At 46.0% G+C, this 23,625-nt stretch overlaps 1 protein-coding gene across 1 annotated transcript in view; it reads right to left on the minus strand.

Moving 5' to 3' along the window:
- The window catches only part of GRK7 (G protein-coupled receptor kinase 7), a 40,444-nt gene extending 18,276 nt beyond the window's left edge, over positions 1–22,168 (minus strand). The window contains exons 1-2 of the mRNA XM_010858173.1: positions 21,557–22,168; positions 19,582–20,019 (exon numbers count right to left, since the gene is read on the minus strand). Of these exons, the coding sequence (XP_010856475.1) occupies positions 19,582–20,019; positions 21,557–22,168 (1,050 nt within the window). The remainder of the gene's footprint in view (positions 1–19,581; positions 20,020–21,556) is intronic.
- Positions 22,169–23,625: the final 1,457 nt, after the last annotated feature.

Genomic DNA, 23,625 nt, shown 5'->3' on the forward strand with positions numbered 1-23,625 from the left:
TAACTTTGCTTCCAAGGAGTAAGTGTCTTTTAATTTCATGGCTGCAATCACCATCTGCAGTGATTTTGGAGCCCCCCAAAATAAAGTCAGCCACTGTTTCCACATCTATTTGCCATGAAGTGATGGGACCAGATGCCATGATCTTCGTTTTCTGAATGTTGAGCTTTAAGCCAACTTTTTCACTTTCCTCTTTCACTTTCATCAAGATGCTTTTTTAGTTCTTCTTCACTTTCTGCCATAAGGGTGTTGTCATCTGCATATCTGAGGTTATTGATATTTCTCCCGGGAATCTTGATTCTAGCTTGTGCTTCTTCCAGCCCAGCATTTCTCATGATGTACTCTGCATATAAGTTAAATAAGCAGGGTGACAATATACAGCCTTGACGTCCTCATTTTTCTATTTGGAACCAGTCTGTTGTTCCATGTCCAGTTCTAACTGTTGCTTCCTGACCTGTTAGTTGCTTATTCTTGTCCAGCTCTTTGCAACCCTATGGACTGTATCCTGCTAGGTTCCTCTGTTCATGGGATTCTCCAGGCAAGAATACTGGAGTAGGTTGCTGTTTCCTACTCCAGGGGGCCTTCCCGAACCAGGGATTGAACCCTCATCTACTTCACTGCAGGTAGATTCTTCATCATCTGTGCCATCAGGGAAGTCCATAAATGGAGCATAACATTTAAAAATTGAAAATCACTATATTGTATACCTATAACTTACATAATATTGTATATCAACTATATTTCATTTTTTAAAGAAATTTTATTTAAGTTTAATCTCTGCTAGGTCTTTATTGCTGTGTGTGGACTTTCTCTAGTTGTGATGCTCAGAGGCTACTCTCTCGTTGCAGCCCAAGGAATCAGTAGTCTGTGGCATGTGGGATCTTAGTTCCCACACCAGGGGTCAAACCCGTGTATACTGCATTGGCAGGCGGTTCTTAACCACTGGCCTACGAGGGAAATTCCAACTATATTTCAATTTGAAAATGTTATTTTCAGGTAAATGTTTAATTGTATTTTGAAATTATATCATGACTAAATATAATAAAAAACAGAATTGTTAAAGCATGAAAGAAAAAGACAGTTACGCTAAAGCTAGCTTGTCTACCCAGATATGTTATCCAGACCCTCAGCAGTCGCGCTGAAAACCAGGTCCCGCATCATACCAAAGTATGATGTTTCATCCGGTTCTAAAAGTGGAGGAGCAACTTGGCCTACAAGTGGTACCAACAGGGTACTGCCCAAGAGAGAGAGAAAAAGGAGGCATCAGTGAAGACTGTCAGTGTGTGAGTTTGTGAGCCGGTACACCAGCTTCATGAAACTTCTCTATGATGGGCTTTGGTGTGGGGTATTTTTCATCCCGTGTTGGCTACTGGCTGGCCTCTCAGTCTAGAAACTAATGGCTGTCAGTATCATGAAATTTGCTCGAATTATTTCTTTGATCATTTTCTTCCTTTCATTTTCTTTCTTCTCTCTCTCCTGCTGTCTCTCTTTCTCTCTCTCTCTCTTTAAATCTGAACTTATTATTTGTGTTTCTTATCTTTTGCTTCTATTTTCCATCTCTTTGTCTTTTTCTTTCCTTCCTTTTTTAATCTGGGAGACTTCCTCAGTTTTTCTTCTAACTCTTCTATTTTTTTTTAAAGTACTTTAATAATGGGAAATTTCAAACACACACAAAAGAAAAGACACTAGAATAATAAACCCAGTGTACTCTACTCCCAGCTTTAACAATTATCAACACATGATCAATCTTGTTTCTTTTGTCCTTACTCACTCTTATTGCCCTCCACTCTACTAACTCAGATATTACTTGAAGTATTTCACTATGAATCTTTAAAAGGTAAGGTCACTTTAAAAAAAAAAAAGCAAACAAACCCAAAGCACTACAAACACCATTATCTCACTTTAAAAATAACAATAATTCTTGAATATTATCAAATATCTGGACATGTTTCCCTATTGTTCAGTAAACTTGTCCTCTAAATTGTTTGTTTAAATTTAGATTCAAACAAGGTTCACACAATGTGATTGATTATATGTCTCTTAAATCTCTGTGACAATTAATTTTTTCTGTCTCTCCTCACCACCTCCCCTTGCAAGTTTTTATTAGAAAAAAAATTGGTTAAACTCTAGAGTTTCCCACGGTCAGACTTTGCTAATTGCATTCCTGTGATGTCATTTAACATGCTCCTCTGTTCTTTGTGTTTCCTGTAAGTTGATAGCTAGATCTAGAAACTTCTACTGAACTTTTCATTTCTGCAAATATGTTTTTATTAACATAATTAACACAGAATAATGTGCATAGATCTTATACTGTTGGTTCAGTAAATTTTGATAATTGACTACATCCACACAAATAGAACCCAAACCAGATAAAGAACATTTCCATTCACATCGAAAGCTACTTTGTGCCCCTTCTGGTTCCTTCTCCTCCCTGCTTCCCAGGCAACCACTTCCTGATTTCTGTCACCATCAATTAGTCTTGCATTTCATACAGAAGGAATTGTAAGATAGATTCTCCTTTGTGTTTGACTTCTCTTTTTTTAAACATAGTGTTTTTTGAGATTTATCCATGCTGTTCTGCAGACATATTTACACATATTTTATTTCCAAATGTCCTTTTTCTTCTCTGAATGTTCTTTGTTTTACAGCATCTGTCCCTGTTTCATGGATGCAATATCTTCCCTTAAATCTCAAAGATAAGAATTGTAGGTTTTCAAAAATGTTCTTTTTTACTCCCTGAATTGTTCCTGTTTGCTCCAAGTTTCTTTCTTCTGTTTGTTTTGGCACTGCCTTTCATTTTGGATGATTTTTTTCAAGTGACAAACGATCTTTGTTTATGCTTAACAGTGTGACACCAAAAAGTTGACAAAAGCTTGGATTTCACTGTAGGGTGATTATGCCAAGCCATGTCATCAAGGATCTCACCTGTAGACCTTTTTTGTTAGGCTATTCAGTGTCCCCAGAGGGAGATTCTCTAATACTCCATAAGAGAGGTGTCAGTCTGCTTGCCCTCATTATGGGTGCTGAGATGGAAAGCTGCTAAAGGTCTCCTTGTGTGTAGTATTTCATCCTCTACAGCTCTGAGTTGGGCTATAAGTTCCTGGGTCAGGCTTCTCTCTGTTGAATTTCTTGAGCTGGGGTGGGAGAGGCATAAAAAAAGACTATAAACCACATCCTACTGCATTTCAGATGGTGATGATGGGTAAATTCTACTTGGTTACATTTATTGTGAGCTTACTCTGTGTGTGGCAAGCTTCCAATGAGCAGATTTCAGAGGCAAGTGACTTGAAGGATTAAAATCACTAATCAGGACACTGGATAAACATCAGTTGATTGGTAGAAGCTTTAGGGTAAAAGTGGAGAGCATATGCCAGTCCGTCCTGAACAAAGGATTGTAAGACACACACTGGGAGAAAAATTGGAAATATTAATAATGGGAAATAGGTATTGAGTGTTTATTACACGCTAAATATTTTCTCCAATGCTTTCTATGAATTTCTTATTTACTCTTCATGATAACCCTATGAGATAGAGACTACTTTATCGCCCATTTTGCAGACTGGAAAACTAACCCACAGAGGTTAAATCTTGCCCAAGGTCACCCACCCAAGATTTACACACAGGCTTGCGTTGTGAATTACTACACTACATTGCCTCTGTGGAAATGGCTGAGGTAACTTTTTCTTACTCTTCCAAGTTCCCTTCAGGATTTCTTTTTCTCCCTCTAGAGTATCCTCCTTCCCTCTCCCCATCTGCCAAGTACTAAGTCTTCATTGTGGTCCATGCTTGCTTAAGCTACATCTCTTCCCCTTTTCCCAGCAAGTTCTCTGTTCCCTGCCTGCATTTCTGCTCACGAGGTTGGCTGGGCTGCTCCACACCAGAGGCTGCTAGGTGGTGGGAACCAGACCTTGAACCATGCCGGGACCACGTTGCTCCCTCTCCAGGAAATAAGGGAAGAATCGGCCAGCTGGCACTATAGTCCCTTGGGGTTTTGAACCATTAATAGTATGGAGGGTAACCTCAGACTCATTCCAAATAATTTTCAGCACTAAATTTACTTCTTGACTCTAAAGAGAAAATATCATCACTGACTCAATGGACATGAGTTTGAGCAAACTCTAGGAGATAATGAAGGACAGGGAAGCCTGGTGTGCTGCAGTCCATGGGGTTGCAAAGAGTCGGACATGACTTAGTGACTGAACAAAGAATTTACCTCTTGGCCCCAAAGGCAGAAAATATCAGTGATGGAATTTTGAAGGGCACCACCCCCTTGCAGAGTGGAGGTATTTCACAGAGGAGAAGAATGGAATTAGCAGTGCACGCCAGAGTCTAAGCACCCAAATTCCATCACAGCCTCCAGCTGAAAAAATTAATTGCCTGCCCTTTACGCCATTTGTCTTCTGCATGTGAACTGCCTCCTCAGAACGGGGTGGGAGGAGAGACCGGGCCAAACAGCACGGGGCAGGGTCCAGCCACGCTGACCTCTCGCAGCTCAGTTTAACTCCTGCAGTTACAAAGGGCCCCCGCACATCAGTCTCTATGGCATCAAAACAATCTTTTTCAGTCCGTGTGACCAGAACTGCCATCGCAAGGGCTGTAGGGATCACCCAAGTGTCAGCAGCAACAGGACTCAGTGGAGGTTTTTGTGTATAGTTTAACTTCTTCTTTTGATTCATTTTGTTTTGTTTTGCCATGGTTTTCTAGTGCCCTTGGATGGGCTCACTCTGTCAACACCTGGTCAGGCAAAACACAGTATGCCCAGCATTCAGGATATCAAACATCAAACCTCGTAGGGTTTAGGAAGCCAGTTGTTGTTCTTGAGTTGCTAAGTCGTGTCCTACTCTTTTTCGACCCCGTGGACTGTAGCTCATCAGGCTCTTCTGTCCTTGGGATTTCCCATGCAAGAATACTGGAGACGGTTGCCATTTCCTTCTCCAGGGGGTCTTTTCCACCCAGGGGTTAAACCAATTTCTCCTGTATTGGCAGGGAGATTCTTTACCACTGAGCCACCAGGGAAGCCAGATGGAGGTTCAAATCCCCACCCACCTGCAAGCGGGCAGCAGGAGGTGCATCTGCCACTGTCATCACACGTGGGTTGCTTAGTCCCATCAGGGCCACCTGTCACCTACAGGTATCCAGACTTGGAGGGAGGTGGACACCCCAGGCGAGCATCAGGATCCCAGCTAGCTTGTGGGGACCTGTGTGGACACCTACTGCCTGCCTTGCTCTTGCTGTCAGATGCTGGCTTCCCCTGACCCTGCAGCTGTAGTCGCTCTCACCCCTGGGCCCCTGAGAGCGAAGTGGCTGGGTCCAGGCTGGGCGGAATTTGCACACTGAGTTGTCCAAGGGTGGCTCTGGGCAGGAGTGAACTGTGACCTCAGCCGCGGTGATGAGAGCAGGGAGTGGACTTTCAGAGGGGCTGAGAGGGCATAGTTCGTCTCTTAATAGTTTTACACGTCCATAAAAAAAGTGTGTCCCCCGAGCATGCGTGCCATGTGTACAGTGCAGGTCTTTCAAGGTCAAGGTCACTGCCAGTTCCCAGTGAACCTGCAAAGTTGGCAATCTTCAATTCATCAGGAAAAGAAATGCCTGTATCGCGGGCCCCGGGTGTGGCCAGGCCGGGCTGGATTTACTGAGTCGCGCGGGACAAAGAGGCGGTCAAAGAAGCTATCTCCGCGTCTCGCGATGGCCCAGCAAACTGGCCAGCGGAGCAAGAAACCGCCCGCGGATTCTCTTCCCCCCAGTTTATCACAGACCAGATCCACTCGACAGCACAATCCAAACAGAAGAGGGAATCAGAATGTACATCTTTTGTTTGCCGTGGCAGGAGAACTGTTGAGCAGAGGAAAAAAAACAAGCTGAGCTTAGCGCTATCAGCTGTTTCCTGGGGCTCGCTCCTTCCTTCCTCCGAGGGGGGCCCGGCCGCTTTGTTCTCGTTCCCAGCTGCTCCTCTGCGCCTTTAAGCGGTGGCCTTTGCAGACCTCGGAGGAATGCGGCCCGGGACCCCAGGGGACTTTGCTCCGAGGCCCCGCCCTATGTGCTTAGCGCCCCCGGCTGCAGCCTCCAGATCGCCGCCGGCCTAACTTTTGTTCCTCGTCCGCCTGCCTTGTTGCTTTCTGCCAGCCGGGGAAAGCAACTTCCTGGGCCGGGGCGGGAAGAGGGCGGGAAGCTCATCAGAGGGGCTTTGCTACTCTCCCTGACAGCCCTGGGAGAAGGGGATCCAGAAAAGGGGTCCCTGCAAGAACGAATCCTGCACCTATACAGTCTGGCGTCAGTCAGCTCTAGTGCACATCCCAGCTGTACTCATTATTAGCTGGTCACCCCCAGGCCAGTTACTCAACCTCTCTGAGCTTCACAGCTCTGATCTCATAGGATCGTGATGAAGATTAAAACCATAAGACACACTGAGTGCTTTTTCAAAGTCTGGCATGTTTCACACCCTCAATAGGTGTTAGCCACGACCAAGCCAAAGCTGGTCCTGTAGGCAGGGCAGCTACACACACAAAAAACCCAGAAGCCTCTAAGACTCCATCAGATTGAAAGATGAGCCTGGTGCATCATCAGAGATCAATAGCAGTAGTTCTTCCTCTGGAGTGTGTCCTTGGGTGGATTCATGTTCTGTGAATCTGTCCAGTGGCAGGCTGATGCCTGTTTTCCATGATGCCTCTAAAAGGCTCAGAATAAAATCACAAAGCTCCATGTGGCTGTGAGGAAGCAAGATGATGGTGTGTGCCTGCTGGGCTCAGCTAGCAGGCGAGCTGTGCCCTCACCCTCTGCCCACCCCGCTGCAGCCTTGGAGTCCTGCTGGCTCTTTGCGTCCCTCAGAGAAAAAGCACAGCAGCCAAGGTCCCTGGAGCAGCTACAGTGCCTTTCCGGTGAGGCAGAAACAGTGCAATAGTGGGGATCACGACAAAGGGTTCGGTCCTGGGCTTCTTGTAGAATAACCATAGCAATCATTTTTTGAGTGCCTACCAAGTGGCTTATCTCTGCTAGGCATTTATCTACCTTAATCTTCTCATCAAGCCTAAGAGGCGAGCAGTATTAACCAAGCTCAGAGAAGAGGCATGACTTGCCTGCGGTTAAGTGCAGGGCTGAGACCAGCCTAAGTAGCAAGTCTGGGCCAATTAGGAGGCAGTCTGCCTGGCTTGGCTGGCTGTCAGTCCTCACTGTCCCCACAGCCAAGTGCCCCAGGTGTGGGGTCAGCCTGTGCTTCTATAAACAGCAGCCATAGTAAATGGCAGAACCGGATTGACAAACTCACTGTCCTTCCATCTCACTGATCCTGTAGACCGCATTTCATCAGCTGCACTTGATCTGAAAGGATGCTCTGAGCCTCCAACCCGTGTCTACCTTAAATTAGAAGATGCGGCAACTGGTTGTTCTCTGGATTGCATCATCTCGCAAGACAGCCCCCTCCTGCTGCAGACTGCAGACCTCACGGCTCTTCTTTCTCCTCACAGCCACAAATCAACAGACAATGTGCCAGCCTGCCCAGTCCCCAGGGAAGACCCAGGGCCAACCTGCTCTCCACATACCAAGCCGTGCAGACTGTCAAATTCTCTTTCCTCTCTCCTTTGGTAACTACAGGTTTGTTCTCTGTATCTCACTCTTTGTGATCCCATGAACTGCAGCCCGTCAGGCTCCTCTGTCCCTGGGATTCTCCAGGCAAGAATACTGGAGTGGGTTGCCATTCCCTTCTCCAGGGGATCTTCCCAACCCAGGGATCAACCCAGGTCTCCCACATTGCAGGCAGATTCTTTACTGTCTGAGATATCAGGAAGCCCATATTATTTTTTACTTTCCCTATATAAGCAGGATTTCATTCTTTTGTATGGAGAAGTAATATTCTAATGTATGTGTGTATATATACATATATGTGTGTGTGTGTATATACACACATCACTTCTTAAACCGACTGTTGATGGGTATTTCCATGTCCTGGCTTTTGTAAATAGTACTACTATGAACACTGCATTCCTCTATTCTTTACCTTCAACTCCCTCTTCCTGACTGTTCTTCCAAGGCTGATTTGTCACTTCTCTGCCTGGAAATCTTCAATGGCTCCCCAGTACCCTTGGCACTGGGTTCGAATGCCTTTGTCGACTCCTCCAGCCCTCTAGGGCCTGACATACGCCCATTTTCCAGTTGCACTTGCTGTCACCCCTCACGCCCTGTGACTTCACACTCGAGGCAGCTACAGAGTCAGTCTGTTCTGTGGCTGAGCCCTAAGCCTCTGATCAGGGCTGTCCACTGAAGCACTGTGGACATGGAGGGTGCTCTTTGGGCGGGGAGCGGGAGGGGGTGTCCTGCACATCGTAAGATGTTCACAGCCTCCCTGGACCCTATCCACTAGAAGCCAGTAGCAGTTCCCCCTTCATGACAAACCAAAAAGTCTCCAGACATTTTCATAATGCTCTGGGGGCCCAAACTGCTCTCGGTTGCAGACCACCACCCTATGCTGAGCCCTGTGCCAAGCCCACTTTCCTTTCAGTTCACCTGGCTCACCTCTGTTTGCCTTACAAGTCTGCCTTTGGTTGTCATTTCCTCCTGGAAGCCCTTCCTGACCCCATGCTGGGGTTGGTGACCTTCCTGTGCACCCAACTGGGACAGCTTGCCTGCTGTACTGTCACTGCCCTGTGGCTTGATGGTCTCTTCCCTGTCCTGGACTTCCTGAAGACAGGCATTTATCTGTACTCAGAGCCAAGTCAGTACCTGTGACATGACCTCACCTAGTAAATCACCTTGACCCCCTCTCCCTTAGCTCACATCCAAACCATTACTGAAGCTGGGTCATTCTGGAATCTCTTTCCAAATCAAACACTGTGCTCTGACTACCCCTCACACCCCCCACCATCCCCCAACACATGTGGGCTGAGCTGCCATCATCTTTCACCGGGATTGCAAACAACCACAATCCACATGAATCCCCTCTGATCTGCTTTCACTTCAGATGGAGTCATTTTGTTCCAAAACGGAATTCTAAACTCTTTGCCTGCTTTGGTTAAACACTTTCAAAGGCTTTCCAGGGACTTCCCTAGTGGTCCAGTGATTGAGAATCTGCCTGCCAATGCAGGGGATCCGGGTTCGATTCCTGCCCCAGGAAGATTCCACATGCCTCGGAGCAATAAGCCTGTGGGCCACAGCTAGTGAGTCTGCGCCCTAGAGCCAGTGCTCTGCAACAGGAGAAAGCACTCCTATAAGAAGACCACACACCACAACTACAGAGTAGCCTGCTCACAGCAACGAAGACCCAGCGTTGCTATGAATAAATAATAAAATTTTGAAAATAGATAAATAAATCCTCCACATGGAAATCTGTTTCTGAGTCAGTTTCTAGTGACACCTACCAAGACACCACCCAAACTGCTTTGCGGAGTGAATTTCTATCTTCTTTCTGATGTCAGTGAGTTTTCCCCTATGGCTGATGCTCAGAGTCTCACATGCGAGTGGGCTCACTTCAGTCACGTCTGACTCTTTGTGACCCTATGTACTGTAGCCTGCCAGGCTCCTCTGTCCATGGGATTCTCCAGGCAAAAATACTGGAATGGGTTGCCATGCCCTCCTCCAGAGAATCTTTCCAACCCAGAGATCGAAACTTTGTCTCCTGTGGCTCCTGCATTGTGGGCAGGTTCTTTACTACTGAGCCACCTGGGAAGCCCCAGAGTCTCACATGTTAACAAATCCTCCCTGAAGAGCCCCATGTACCACATCTTCACAGCACTTGTCATCATTGAAAGGTTACATTCATTGGGTGAAATGAAGTTCTGTCTCCTTCACTAGACTGTAAGCTCCATGAGGGCAAGAAATGTCTCTTTTTGCTCATGGCTCTATGCCTTATTTTATTTTACTTTATTGTTTTTTGAGGGAGTTTTGGTGGAGACCAGCATGTGACAATAAAGTAACCAGAATGCCTGTCCTGTGTGGTTCTCAGAAGTAAATTCTCAAAGAGAAAAATACTTGGAGCAGGGTCATAAGGGCTGTGATATATGTAGTTGTCAACCCAGCAATGCTGGGTCTTTGTTGCTGTTTCAAGTAATTAAAACACACTCAGAGATCTTTTAAAAATCACTTATTTAGTGTGTCCCTAGCCTTTTATTCAACACAATAAAAGCTTCAAAATAAATATGATGGCTGGGACTTCCCTGGTGGTCCAGTGGTTAAGAATCCAGCTTGCAATGCAGGGGACACAGGTTTGATCCCTGGTAGGGGAACTAAGATCCCACGTGCCACAGAGCAACTAAGCCCATGCACCACAACTACTGAACCTGCATGCCACAACTAGAGAGTCCATGCACCTGAACAAAAGGTCTCACTGCTGCTAAGTCGCTTCAGTCTGTCCGACTCTGTGCGACCCCATAGACGGCAGCCCGCCAAGCTCCCCCGTCCCTGGGATTCTCCAGGCAAGAACACTGGAGTGGGCTGCCATTTCTTCTCCAATGCATGAAAGTGAAAAGTGAAAGTGAAGTTGCTCAGTCACGTCCGACTCTTAGCGACCCCATGGACTTCAGCCTACCAGGTTCCTCCGTCCATGGGATTTTCCAGGCAAGAGTACTAGAGTGGGGTGCTATTGCCTTCTCCGAAAGATCTCACAGGACTCAATAAATATCTCATGCAGCAACTAAGACCCGATGCAGCCAAATAAATAAACCTTCAGAAAATAAATGTAATGCTGGAGCTCTGTCACCCATCATCCTTCTGAGTGTGAAGAACTGATCAGAGGTAGGGCAAGGTAACCAAACATGTCATGAGCTCTTGGGTCACTGTGCTAATTTCATTCTAATTCCTGACAAAATAGCAAGTTTTAAGGATTGACTCATGTTCCTTAAAATCTGAAGGTCATTGCTCTCCACATAGAACATTGAACTTGAAAAGTCCTGGCACAAGCCCCACTGCCTGATTTTCCTATTATATTTACCTCATATCTCTAAAACTGCCAAGAGTTAGTTTTAATGTGTGCATGTGAATGTCAGCTGAAAACAGGCTGGAGTGCTTATCACATTTATTATAGGTGAATACTGACGGTGGCTGGGACCACAGTTAATGATATTGTGTCGGGCTGTGGGAGGCTGACTCTGAAATATTAGTCACATGTTTCCCTGTAAAGGTTGGGCTCCTTTTCCAAAGTCTTAACTCCATCAGAGTTAACTTAACTTAACTCCATCAACTAAGCCTGAGATTGGTGTACACATCAGACCAGACTTAGGAAGTTATGCGTCATCACACACACTCATTCTGAGTTTTATTCAATGGAGGGTCTTTTACAGCATTATAAACCAGAGGCAACATTCTGCCCTGTGTGTGAATTTGAAAGTTCAGTTCAGTTCAGTTCAGTCGCTCAGTCGTGTCAAGGTGGAGTCAAAACTATAAGTGCTCTTGAATCTGGCATACCTGGGTTCATCTCACATATGAGCAATGTGACTTTGGATGGGTAACTTAACCTGAGTTTCAACTTCTCCATCTGTAAAATGGAGCTACATCTTTTTGTAAAGGCTCTATCTAGATGCCATCATCACTTAATTGAGAGGTCAGAAAGGTTCCAAACCATCGAGCAGTTATTAGGGGCATCCACTGTTTCTATCTATCTGAATTCCATTCCTATTCTCTTCCATCCCTATTTTCTTTTCTTTTGGCCTTATGGTGCAGCATGTGGGATCTCCGTTCCCCAACCAGGGATCAAACCCAAGGTCCTTGCATTGGAAGTGCAGAGTCTTAACCAATGGGCCACCAGGGAAGTCCCTCAATCCCTGTTTTCTATTGGAGAACACTTCCCTCTGTCCCCAATATTTATACAGGACAGAACTTCTCCCTGGCAACTGAGAACAGAGACCTAGTCCTGGCCAGTGGACTTGGATATGATTGGGCATGTAACTTGAGTTGTCCATTGAGAGTCTTCCCTGGGAATTTGAAGGACCTTTTGTAAAGAACTGTTCTCTTTCCATGAGATTGTTTGGTTGCTAGGATATGCGTGGAGCTGCCAGTGGCCTCCACGTAGGAGCTCCTCAGAGTGAGAGTGAGGCCAGTACCAAGGAGGGCAGAGCTGGGACACAGAGGGAGAGCTTTCAGCGACACTGCTCAGACCCTGGATCAGGCCAAACTGCTAGGCTTCTCAGTTATGAAAACCATTAATTTCATTTTCTTAAGTAACTTCACTTTGTTCCTTAAGATCCCTGATTGATAGCCCAGTAAATCATAGTAAAATGTAGGCCATATGTTCATCTTCTGAGTTTATGAGTCTTTTCCTATAAATAATTCAAAGACTATCTCATAGATTCATGAAATCTTATAGATTAAGGATGTCCTGGGGCCTGCCTGAGATGGCTGACTCCGTGAGTCAGGGATAGGTCTGGGACAGGAAGCCAGGGCCTCTGCATTCCAGCCAGTGCTCTTAAGCATCCTTGCCTCTCATTGTGTGTCTTCCTCAGTCTTTCTCAGACTCGGGCAGAACTACCCTCACCTTTCCTACGTGAATCATTGTCCAACTACCCGCAACCAAGGAGACCCACTGGACAAAGGGCATCACCTTCTAGAAGTGGCTCCATTCCCCCAATAACCATGGCCTCTTCCACCGAAGACAGCCATGCTTTAAGAGAAATAGACACAGATGTGGGTCTTGATGGAACTTAGGTGAAGCCAGAGAGCTGAACTCTGGAAGTAAGGCTGTTCAGAGCCCAGGGCCATACTTCAATTCTCATTACCTCGTGTGGGGATTATTACAGTAATTCATCATACTTCAATTCATCATATATGCTGTTAATCATCTTCTTAAAGAAGCACTCTGTATATCTAGACAAAACTATAAGTTGAAAAGATACATGCCCCTATGTTCACAGCAGCACTATCTGCAATAGCCAAGACATGGAAGAAACCTAAATGCCCACTGACAGATGAATGGATAAAAAAGATGTGGTATAAATACACAATGGAATATTACTCAGCCATAAAAAAGAATGAAATAAGGCCACCTGCAGCAACATGAAGGGACCCAGAGATTACCATGTTAAGTGAAAAAGGTCAGAAAGAGAAAGATAGATACCATAGCATTTGATATCACTTATGTGTGGAATCTAAAATACGACATAAATGAATGTTTCTACAAAGCAGAAACAGACTCGCGGTCACAGAAAATAGACTTGTGTTTGCCACGGGGGTGAGGTGGAGGAAAAGAGGATTGGGAATTCCGATTACCAGATGCAAATTAGTACATATGTTGCTAAGTCGCTTCAATTGTGTCCGACTCTGTGCGATCCCATAGACGGCAGCCCACCAGGCTCCCCTGTCCCTGGGATTCTCCAGGCAAGAACACTGGAGTGGGTTGCCATTTCCTTCTCCAATGCATGAAAGTGAAAAGTCAAAGTGAAGTAGCTCAGTCGTGTCCGACTCTTAGCGACCCCATGGACTGTAACCTATGAGGCTCCTCCATCCATGGGATTTTCCAGGCAAGAGTACTGGAGTGGGGTGCCATTGCCTTCTCTGATTAGTACATATAGGATGGATAAACTATAGCACAGGGAACTATACTCAGTATCTTATGATAAACCACACCGGAAATGAATATGAAAAAGAACACACACACACACACACACACACACACACATCTTTGCTATATAGCAGAAATTAACACAACATTGTAAATCAAATATACTTCAATAAAACTCTTTAAAAAAGAAGAATCACTCTGGTCATGCCATTTTCTTGTTGAAAAAAATCTTCAATACTAGGTGCATATCACATTCTTTTCTTGCCTTTAAGATATAGTGGCCTTCAGAGCATCTATATTGAACTTTATATTCAGAGACTGTCAAACATGGATAGCGTGATAACAAACTCCATGAACACAGATGGCAGCTAGTGTGATTAATCTCACTAGGATTTTGTTGTTGTTGGTTTATGGTTTGGGCTCATTTTGAATTAATTGTCCTCATTTTATTTATCTATTTTTAAAATTAATTAATTTATTTTAATTGGAGGCTAATTACTTTACAATATTGTAGTGGTTTTTGCCATACATTGACATGAATCCACTACGGGTGTACATGTGTTCCCCATCCTGAAACCCCCTCCCACCTCCCTCCCCATCCCATCCCTCTGAGTCATCCCAGTGCACCGGCCCAGAGCACCCTGTCTCATGCATCGAACCTGGACTGGCAATCTGTTTCACATATGATAATTTACATGTTCCAATGCTATTCTCTCAAATCATCCCACCTTCGCCTTCTCCCACAGAGTCCAAAAGACTGTTCTTTACATCTGTGTCTCTTTTGCTGTCTCGCATATAGGATCATTGTTACCATCTTTCTAAATTCCATATATATGCGTTAGTATAGTGTATTGGTGTTTTTCTTTCTGACTTACTTCACCGTATATAATAGGCTCCAGTTTCAGCCACCTCATTAGAACTAATTCAAATGCATTCTTTTTAATGAATTGTCCTCATTTTAAAAGCAAGACACTTCTCAAAAATTCACAGGTGTCCGTTTCTGTTTTAAAAAGTCAGGGGACTTGTCTGGTGACCCAGTGGATGAGAACTCGCCTGCTAATGCAGGGGACACAGGTTCAATTCTTGGCCTGGGAACTAGGATCCCACACGCTGCAGGACAGCTAAACCTGTGCAGCGTGACTACTGAAGCCTGTGAGCCCAGAGCCCCTGCTTCACAACAAGGAAAGCCGCAGCAATGAGAAGTCTGAGCACCGCAACTAGAGAGTGGCCCCCCTCGCTGCACCTAGAGAAAGCCTGTGTGCAGCAACGAAGACCCAGTGCAGCCAAAAATAATAAATGAATGAATAAATATTAAAGAAAAAAGAGCCAGAACTTTGGATCTCTGTTCTCACAGTGTGGTCACTGGACACGAGGAGTGGCTTCCCTCCTTAGATGGAAGTGCTCACTCTGTTCTGGGCTCCACGGCACTCGCTTCACTTCTTACGCTGCATGCCATTTGGGTTTGCTCCTTCAGCTCTGCACAATTGTTGTTCAAAGTCTTTTTAATCCACATTATAGAATTATCTCACAAATGCAATTTCCCTGTAAGGCAAAATGATACATGCTTTCCTTTGATAGGATCCAATCGGTGTCGAAATGTTCTAGTGGGTTTCCTTAAATTTATGCAAAAATTTAGCAGGACTTTTCTTTACAGTTCTACCTTCATCCAGCTGATCATACTCTGGGAATATAGTGAGATCTGTACTTAAAAATTTTGTTTTTATTTGGTTGCACCAGGTTCTAGTTGGGGCATGTGGGATCATCGATCTTCACTGTGGCATGCAGGATCTTCAGCTGTGATTTGTGGGATCTAGTTCCCTGACTAGGGATCAAACCTGGGCTCCCTGCATTGGGAGTGCAAAGTCTTAGCTACTGTACCACCAGGGAAGACCCAGTAATTCTTTATATGGTTTCTTGACATCAAAACATTAGTTAGTTACAGAACTGTATAAAATATGGTCCTTTTCATTTCTTCTGTGAAATGGATTGTGAGTAAAATGATTTAAAATCCACTTGGGGGCCCAGTTATTGTGTGGGAACTGCAGTAAGTACGATACTGAAGGGCTTCACTTAGCTATGTAGACCAGCAAACAGTGAAGGAGGAACGCATTTCTTTTTTCTTTCTTTCTGTGGCTTTCTAAACCTTCTCTCTGACCCCCTTTTTTCCCTCCATCCTTCCTGAAAATCTTCCTGGGCTTCAGAGGCAGGTCCAAGGACCAGGGCATAAACTTTCTTGGATGGGGCAAGTGGTCTAAACCCAGAAATCTGGTCTTTTGGGACAAAGAGGGACTCAGAAAAGGCAAAAGGGTGAAAGGCCTCTAGGCATTGTATGCACGCACGCTAAGTTGCTTCAGTTCTGTCTGACTCTGTGCAACCCTATGGATCACAGCCTGCCAGGCTCCTCTGTCCATGGGATTCTCCTGGTAAGAATACTGGAGTTTCCATGCCCTTCTCCAGGGGATCTTCCTGACCCAAGGTTGAATCCACATCTCTTATGTCTCCTGCACTGGCAGGCAGGTTCTTTACCACTAACACCACTGGGGAAGCCCTAAACCCCATCAACTGCCCTCATTATAGTGGACAATACTGAGGAGGCACCAAAAGCTTCCTGCAGGTTCCAAAAGAGCCAGAGAGCTGGATGCAGGAGGAACTGTCCCTAAATATTCTCTTGGCCCATGAACAGAGCTGGAGGAAGACTGAGAAGGGATTTACAAGAGACTGAGCTGTGTGTCTCCTCATCCTTCAGCAAGGTGGAGACGGTGCCACCGGTCAGCATGATGCATGCCCACGGGACGCTCAGAAGGAACACTTCCTCTCTGCATAATCAGCAATACAAATTCAAAATAATATACTGAAGTAGTACACTTCTGATTTTGTGTGCATTGATAGACATGCATTCACGGTGTTTCTCTTTTCATAGTAAAGTCCCAGGGAGGCAAACACTCTGCTTCCTCCCCATCTTCTTGCTTCCTCCACCTCTACTTAGGAGATAGTTATACTGAAGTTCTCCATCCTTCTCCACCGCTTTCTCGATTTCTCCACCTTCGTTCAGCCTCTTTCCTTTCTACACGACCAGCAATTTATCTCCCGAATCTTTTTTATTTTTCCCACTATTTTTGGTTTTAAGCCATAAGGTATGTAGAATCCTAGTTTCCTTACCAGGGATCAAACCCAGGCCCCGTTGTCCTTGGGAGTGCAGAGTCTTAACCACTGGACTGACAGGGAAGTCCTCTCTTCTGCTTCTAGCCTCAGCATCTAAATCTCCAGTCTCCCTACTTAAAACTCCATCCTGCTCCTTCCTTCATCTCATTCTTTACTTCCAGGTCAATCCAACCTCTGCCATCTGAGTTTTGACCTTGAAAACCTCTCTTCCTGAGGACACTGTGGTTTCCAGATTGTCAAACCCCGCAGTCTGTGTGACCTCTTGGCAGTACTTAACAGTGCTGACCACACTCCTCCCTTAAATCCTCTTTTTCTTTGGCTCCTGTGGCAGAGGCCGCCAGTTATTTGCTCCATATTCCTTAGTAGTTACTTGCTCTCCTTCCTTAGTAACTAGAATTCCTCTCTCCCTCTCAAAAAAGCAAAAACAAAAAAAGTCATTTATCAGCTGCCCCTGCAGGTGGGGTGGCCAGATAAATGTCCTAGCCGATGAGATTTAAATGGAAGCTGTCAGATGGGCCTTCTAGGGAAGTTCCTTAGAGGGAGATGTATTCAGTTGCTGTGGGCATCCCTATTTACTTCTGACCCTTCCTCCTTTCTCTGCCTAGACTTGATGGTTGGGGCTAGAGCAGCCATTTTGCAACACATGGAAAAGGACAAAATCACAGAGACGTGATTTCTGCCATTATCCCATAGCTGCGGAACTAATATCAGTCATCCTTATCTCTACACTACTTGTTATATAAGAAAAATAACCCTTTCTCTTGTTTAATCCACTGTTATTTGGGTTTTCTATTATTGCTAGTGAAATCAACACTTAACTGATACAGCTTCAATGACTCTGCCATTTTCATCCTACTTCTTTAATCTCTTCAAGACCCCTCTTCTTCCACACCCCCTACACGTTGCTATTCCTTGGTCCTCTTCCTCCACTGTTTCTCTTTTTTTTTTTTTCTTTGTGTCGGGCGTTTTTCTTTCTTTTTTTTTTTTATTTTATTTTAATTTTAAGCTTTACAATATTGTATTGGTTCTGCCATATATCTCAATGAATCCGCCACAGGCATACATGTGTTCCCCATCCTGAACCCTCCTCCCTCCTCCCTCCGCATACCATCCCTCTGGGTCGTCCCAGTGCACCAGCCCCAAGCATCCAGTATCGTGCATCAAATCTGGACTGGCGACTCATTTCATATATGATATTATACATATTTCAATGCCATTCTCCCAAATCATCCCACCCTCTCCCTCTCCCACAGAGGCCAAAAGACTGTCCTCCACTGTTTCTCAAACAATCCAGTGGTGTCTGCTGCTTCCCAAGCCATGATGACTCCAAATTCCAGTGTCTAACTCAGACCTTTCATCACAGCACCTGCCTGTCATAGAAGAGCCTTATATATCCTATACTCACAATTAAACTTTCCAGCTTTCCCATAACTGTTTTCTTCCTTCTAGTCACTGGAGCTAGGGACCTTCCCCATTCCTCACCCTCATACTCAGCTGGTCCTGAAATCCCAACAAGTCTCTTTCCAACAGCTCTGATTTACTTCCCACTTCATCAGTCCTAATGTCTTACACAGGCGCCATCATTTCTTCCTGCACCACTGCATATGCTAGCTCCTCTGCTTCCCATCTACGATCAAACTGGTGTCTAAAAGAATGCAAATCTGATCATGTCATTCCTTTTTAAAAATTCCTTCAATAGCTTCTTGTCCCTCACAAGAAAAGAATTCCAATGTCTTTGCATGATCTGAGCCTTACATGTCTTGTCAACATTCCTTCCATTATAGCCACATAAAATCACCTTCAGTTTCCCAAACTTGCCATGATTTTTCTCACTTCCTTGCCTGATTGTCCTCTCTGCCTTGCAAGCTGGAAACTGTGCAGAAACAAAGTTTTAAGTGTATGTTTAGGAACCTGACTTGACCCTTTATCTTCCTGGGACTTCTCCCATCTTTGTGCACAGAAACTCAATAGTAAAGACCTGTCAGAATTTGAGAGATTTTTGTATTGATCACTTAACATAATGTGATATAAGAATTAATCTTAACATATAAGAATTAATATTCTTATAATCCCTTTTTTAATCAAAGAATTCTCTGCAAGTCTCTTTGGACCAAACTGATCAAAATAAACATCAGTTGCCTTTGTTGACTTGTATATATCTTTTCATTTAAAATTTCACCTTTGTCCAATGTAAAACATTTCTCCATTGTGCACTCAACAGGAAAGGAGATATTTAATGGGCTAAGTGTTGGGGTTTCTTCTATTTATTATCCTATTAAATTTTACCTTCTGCTGCTGCTGCTGCTGCATCGCTTTAGTCGTGTCCAACTCTGTGTGACCCCATAGACGGCAGCCCACCAGGCTCCCCCGTCCCTGGGATTCTCCAAGCAAGAACACTGGAGTTGGTTACCATTTCCTTCTCCAATGCATGAAAGTGAAAAGTGAAAGTGAAGTTGCTCAGTCGTGTCTGACTCTAGCGACCCCATGGACTGCAGCCTACCAGGCTCCTCCATCCATGGGATTTTCTAGGCAAAAGTACTGGAGTGGGGTTAGAATTTTAGGGTCCAGCCCCTAAAATTTTCCCGAAGAGGAAATCAAAGCTCTACTGATGCAGGAACACAGCACCAGGGAGGTGGTCATGGGCAGGACATACCTAGCTCCTGGCTATGGATTCAGCTCTTGCCATCTATGGTGAAGGCACAGACCACCTCCAATTCACAAAGAAGGCTACCCTCTGCTTCCAAAGAGGAGAGCAGAGTAGACCTCAAAGAGCCAGTAAAGCTAATCCTCTTACACCGCTTAAGGCAAATGACAGCACAAGGGGTTTAGGAACAAGAAAATTAGAAGCATTAAGTCCAAGGCTCTGTCTGCTCTGGGAAAGAACAGCTTTCTCCCTTCCTCTCTGACTCTGTGGCCCACCTTTGGGCCAGTGGAGGCTCACTCACCCTCTGGGTGATGGGTTTACCATCCTGGATCTGCACGGCCAGCCCCAGGTCAGACAGTCTGCAGTTGCCGAGGTCGTCCAGAAGCACGTTCTCGGGTTTCATGTCCCGATAGACGATGCCGAGGGAGTGGAGGTGCAGCACGCCACAGGTTATCTGGGCCGAGTAGAAGATCACCCTGCTCATGTCCAAGCCTGGTTCACCCACGCTGTAGATGTGGAACTTGAGGTCTCCACCATTCATCAGGCTCATCACTAGGCAGAGATGGGACTTGCTCTCAAAGGCGTACGCCAGAGAGACAATGAACGGGCTGCTGACCCTCTCCAAGATTTCCTTTTCCAAGAGAGCCATTTTCTCACCATTTTTCTTCTTCAGTCGCTTCTTGTCCAGTTTCTTACAGGCATACATCTTACCGGTGTTTTTCACCTGGACAGCACATACCTTAAGGAGAGAAAGAAAGGGAAAAGAAGAGGTAGAAATAGACAGCAGTGGAGAGAGGAAGGGAGTGGAGGATACAGAGGATGGAGGGGCAGAAACCAATCAAGGTGGCAAGATAGCAGGCTTACTGAGGAAAGAAAAGCTGTGAGTGAGAGGGTTCTTGGAGAAGGAGCTTCGACCACAGTGAGGTATCATGTGACGCATACTAAATGGGCCATTAAAAAAAAAAAGGAATAACAAGTGTTGGCCAGAATGTGGAGAAACTGAAACACTCATGCATTGCTTGTTGTTGTTTAGTTGCTAAGTTGTGCCCGACTCTTTGCGACACCATGGACTGTAGCTCACCAGATTCCTCTGTCCATGGGATTTTCCAGGCAAGAATACTGGAGTGCCACTTCCTTCTCCAGGGGATCTTCCTGACCCAGGGATCAAACCCAAGTCTCTTGCAGTGGTAGACAGATTCTTTACTACTGAGCCACCAGGGAAGCCCTCATGCATTGCTGGAGGGAACTTAAAACATGAAGACTTTGGTGATTTCCCAAAAAGTTAAACACAGAATTGCCCTAAGATAAGACCCAGCAATTCCATTCCTCGCCACATATGAAACAGAAATGAAAGCAGGTATTCAAATAAATACTTGTACATAAATATTTACAGCAGCGCTATTCACGATAGCCAAAAGGCAGAAACAACCCAACTGTCCATCAATAGATGAACGGATACATGAAATGTAGTATTCCCATACAGTGGAATGAAGTATTGATCCACGCTACAAGGTGAATGAACCTCCAAAACACTACTCAGCAAAAGTACACTTTTCAGTGAAAGAATTCAGAGACAAAAGCTCACATATTGTATGACTCCATCTATATGAAACATCAGAATAGGCAAGTCCATAGAGGCAGAAAGTAGCCCAGAGGCTGCCAGGAGCTTGGGGGTTGGGGTGGGGAAGTAGCTGTTAATGGGCACAGGAGTATTGAAAATGGAACTAGAGATGATGGCTGCATAACATTGTAATGTATTAAATGCTATTAAATTGTACACCTGAAAATGGTTAATGGCTAATCTTATGCAAATTTCATCTCAAAGAATTTTTTTTTCTTCTTAAAAAAAAAAAGCTGAACACAGCAGCGGTGCAAAACAGATTTATAGACTCTAATTCAAGATGATTGTTTTCTTAGATACCTGAAGTTTTTCTCAAATTACCTCCATGAGCACAAGTAAAGGGGAAGGGAACTCTCCCATTGTATTGATATCTTGATATCATTCACCAAAGGGGCATTTCAGAGTGTTCCTGCCTCCTGGAAACCCCATGATCATGATTCCTGGCCAGTTCCACATCTTGTTTGTTTTTCCTATGGCATTCTCACTTTATTTCACCCAGCGACAAAAAAGAAGAGGTGAGAGCAAGCTAGGAATGCTTTCTCCACATGTGGCACTGAAATTAGTTCTAAGATCCCTTAAGATTAAAAAGAAGACAAACAGAACTCTATTATGCCGTCTATCTCCTCTTTCAGCCTGGCTCCTCGCAGACACTTACCTCCCCAAAACCACCTTTCCCCAGCACCCGGAACTCTTCAAAGTACTTGTCTGACACTGGCTGCATCTCGAAGACTTTCCATTGCAGAAACTTGTCATAGAAGGGACTGGCTAGGAACTCCCGGAAGGGCTGGTCCTGCAGGAAGGCCATGACCTCGGCCTTGGCCAGCTCCACCAGGGATGCTCGATCGTCGTCGGTGGTGGCTGCTTGGCACTTGGTGACCAGAGCTGGGCTGAAGAAGGGGTGTGGGCGCCCCGGGACAGGGGCGGCGGCACAAGTGGTCACCAGCCCCTGCAGCGTGCTGCCCTTGGCGGGGCCCTCTTCGGCCAGCTCCCAGCTCTGCACCTCCTCCAGAAAGCCCCTGGCCTCCTGGTACGCAGGCACCGTGGCCAGGAAGTCCCGGAAGAGGCGGCGGCCGATAGGCTGCTGCTCGCACAGACTATGGAAGTCGGTGGCCAGGGCCTGGCGGAGCTGCTCGCAGCTCTGCGGCCCGGGCAGCATCAGGCTCCGGCGCCGGCGCTGCAGCTCCTTGCTGTCGGCGTCCGAGGACTTCCGAGCCTGCAGGTAGGCCGTGTTGGCGATCAGGTTGTCCAGGCCCCCCATGTCGACCATGGCTGAGCACCGATCGTGCTCCCCTGGTACAGACAAGGAAGGATGGAGAGCGGCGGCGGTGGAGACGCGGTCAGGCCCGGGGCCAGCTGGCAGCTCTCTGATCCGAGACGCAGTGACTTCCAGGGGATTTACAGCGAATCTTTGGGGTGACGGATGGGACTGGTGGAGGGTGAGGAAAGAGGTTTCTCTAGTAAGAAGCTTTGCTGGCTATGTATAGCTGGCCAGGGACGGGCGCATCACGGATCACCCAGCAACCTGGAACACCTGCAGGGTCTACCTGTTCATCCCCTGGCCATGTTCCTCACACCTGCTTCCTGCATCCAGTGACCAATCACCAAAGGAAAAGACTCATTCTACGGTGATGCGCTGTTTGCTGTTGACAGCAGTGTTTTCAACTGTGTCTGATTTTACATTTCCCAGCAAGTGCAAGCTCTGTAAACCCCTAGGAGAGACGGGTCAGGAAGAGGAGCTGTGAGAAGCTGGAGAGGTTTTCCTTCCCCCAGTCTAGCAGCCTGATACAGAGCAGGTTACAGAAGGGGATGCTCTGAGCTGCGAGTCACTGGACATGTTCCCAGAGGCCCAGGTCGTGACTCTCAGGGCAGGGGCTGTGGCTCTCCCATGGCCGGTGGCACCCTCAAGTGCCTGTGGAGATCCTCAAGACATGGCTGCCTTAGTTCTGAGGAGTCTGTGACCTACAGTACCCTGTTAAAAGGGGAGGGTCACCCTGACCCGGAACATCCCGTGAAATGACATCAGCAGGGAAGTCGCCCACTTCACAGCAGGTGGCCCAGACTCTCCCAAGGGCACAAGCCTAATGAAGGGGACCTGAGAGTGAAGGAGCTGTGTGTGGAGACCCCAAGCAGGGATGTTCCAGGCATGGCCCCTGGACACCTCGGCCCAGGCTGCTTCATGAAACCAGGAAGCTTCCCTCCACGGAGATGACTCTGAGCTGCCCCAGACCACGACCTCACAAAGAACAGAAATTGGTTTAGACAGAGATCAGGCTAAGAATCTCTGCTCCAAAAATAACACTTGTGTCCTACAGGGAGAGAATTCTCGGGCTTTTTCTTCACAAAGCAAGGCTAAGGCAGCTTAAAAACAAAGTCATTCAGTATTATGCCAGAGTGTTTAAAAGGGAAAAAAAGAGAGAGAGGAAGGAGGATGGAGGGAAAAAAAAGAGCTGGTCAGTCTTTTTCCAAACAAACAACCTCTAGCACACTCTCTGTCAAAACATCACTGTGATGGCCATGGTGGGCCTGAGCAGAGCCTGCCACCTGGCCCCCGGAACAGATATGCGCTTGGCCTCACGCTACCAAGAATTATGTAATGAACTCGTGGGTGCCCTTTGGCTCTGCACTGCTGCGCTGTAAACCATCGGACCAGTGCAGAGGTGGAGGATCTGCATGAGTGACCACTGTTCAGAACCATCATCTGCTTTGCAACCCACACTAAAAATG

The sequence above is a fragment of the Bison bison genome, unplaced genomic scaffold (genome assembly GCF_000754665.1).
Source record: "Bison bison bison isolate TAMUID 2011002044 unplaced genomic scaffold, Bison_UMD1.0 scf7180017864384, whole genome shotgun sequence".
Taxonomy (NCBI): Eukaryota; Metazoa; Chordata; class Mammalia; order Artiodactyla; family Bovidae; genus Bison; species Bison bison.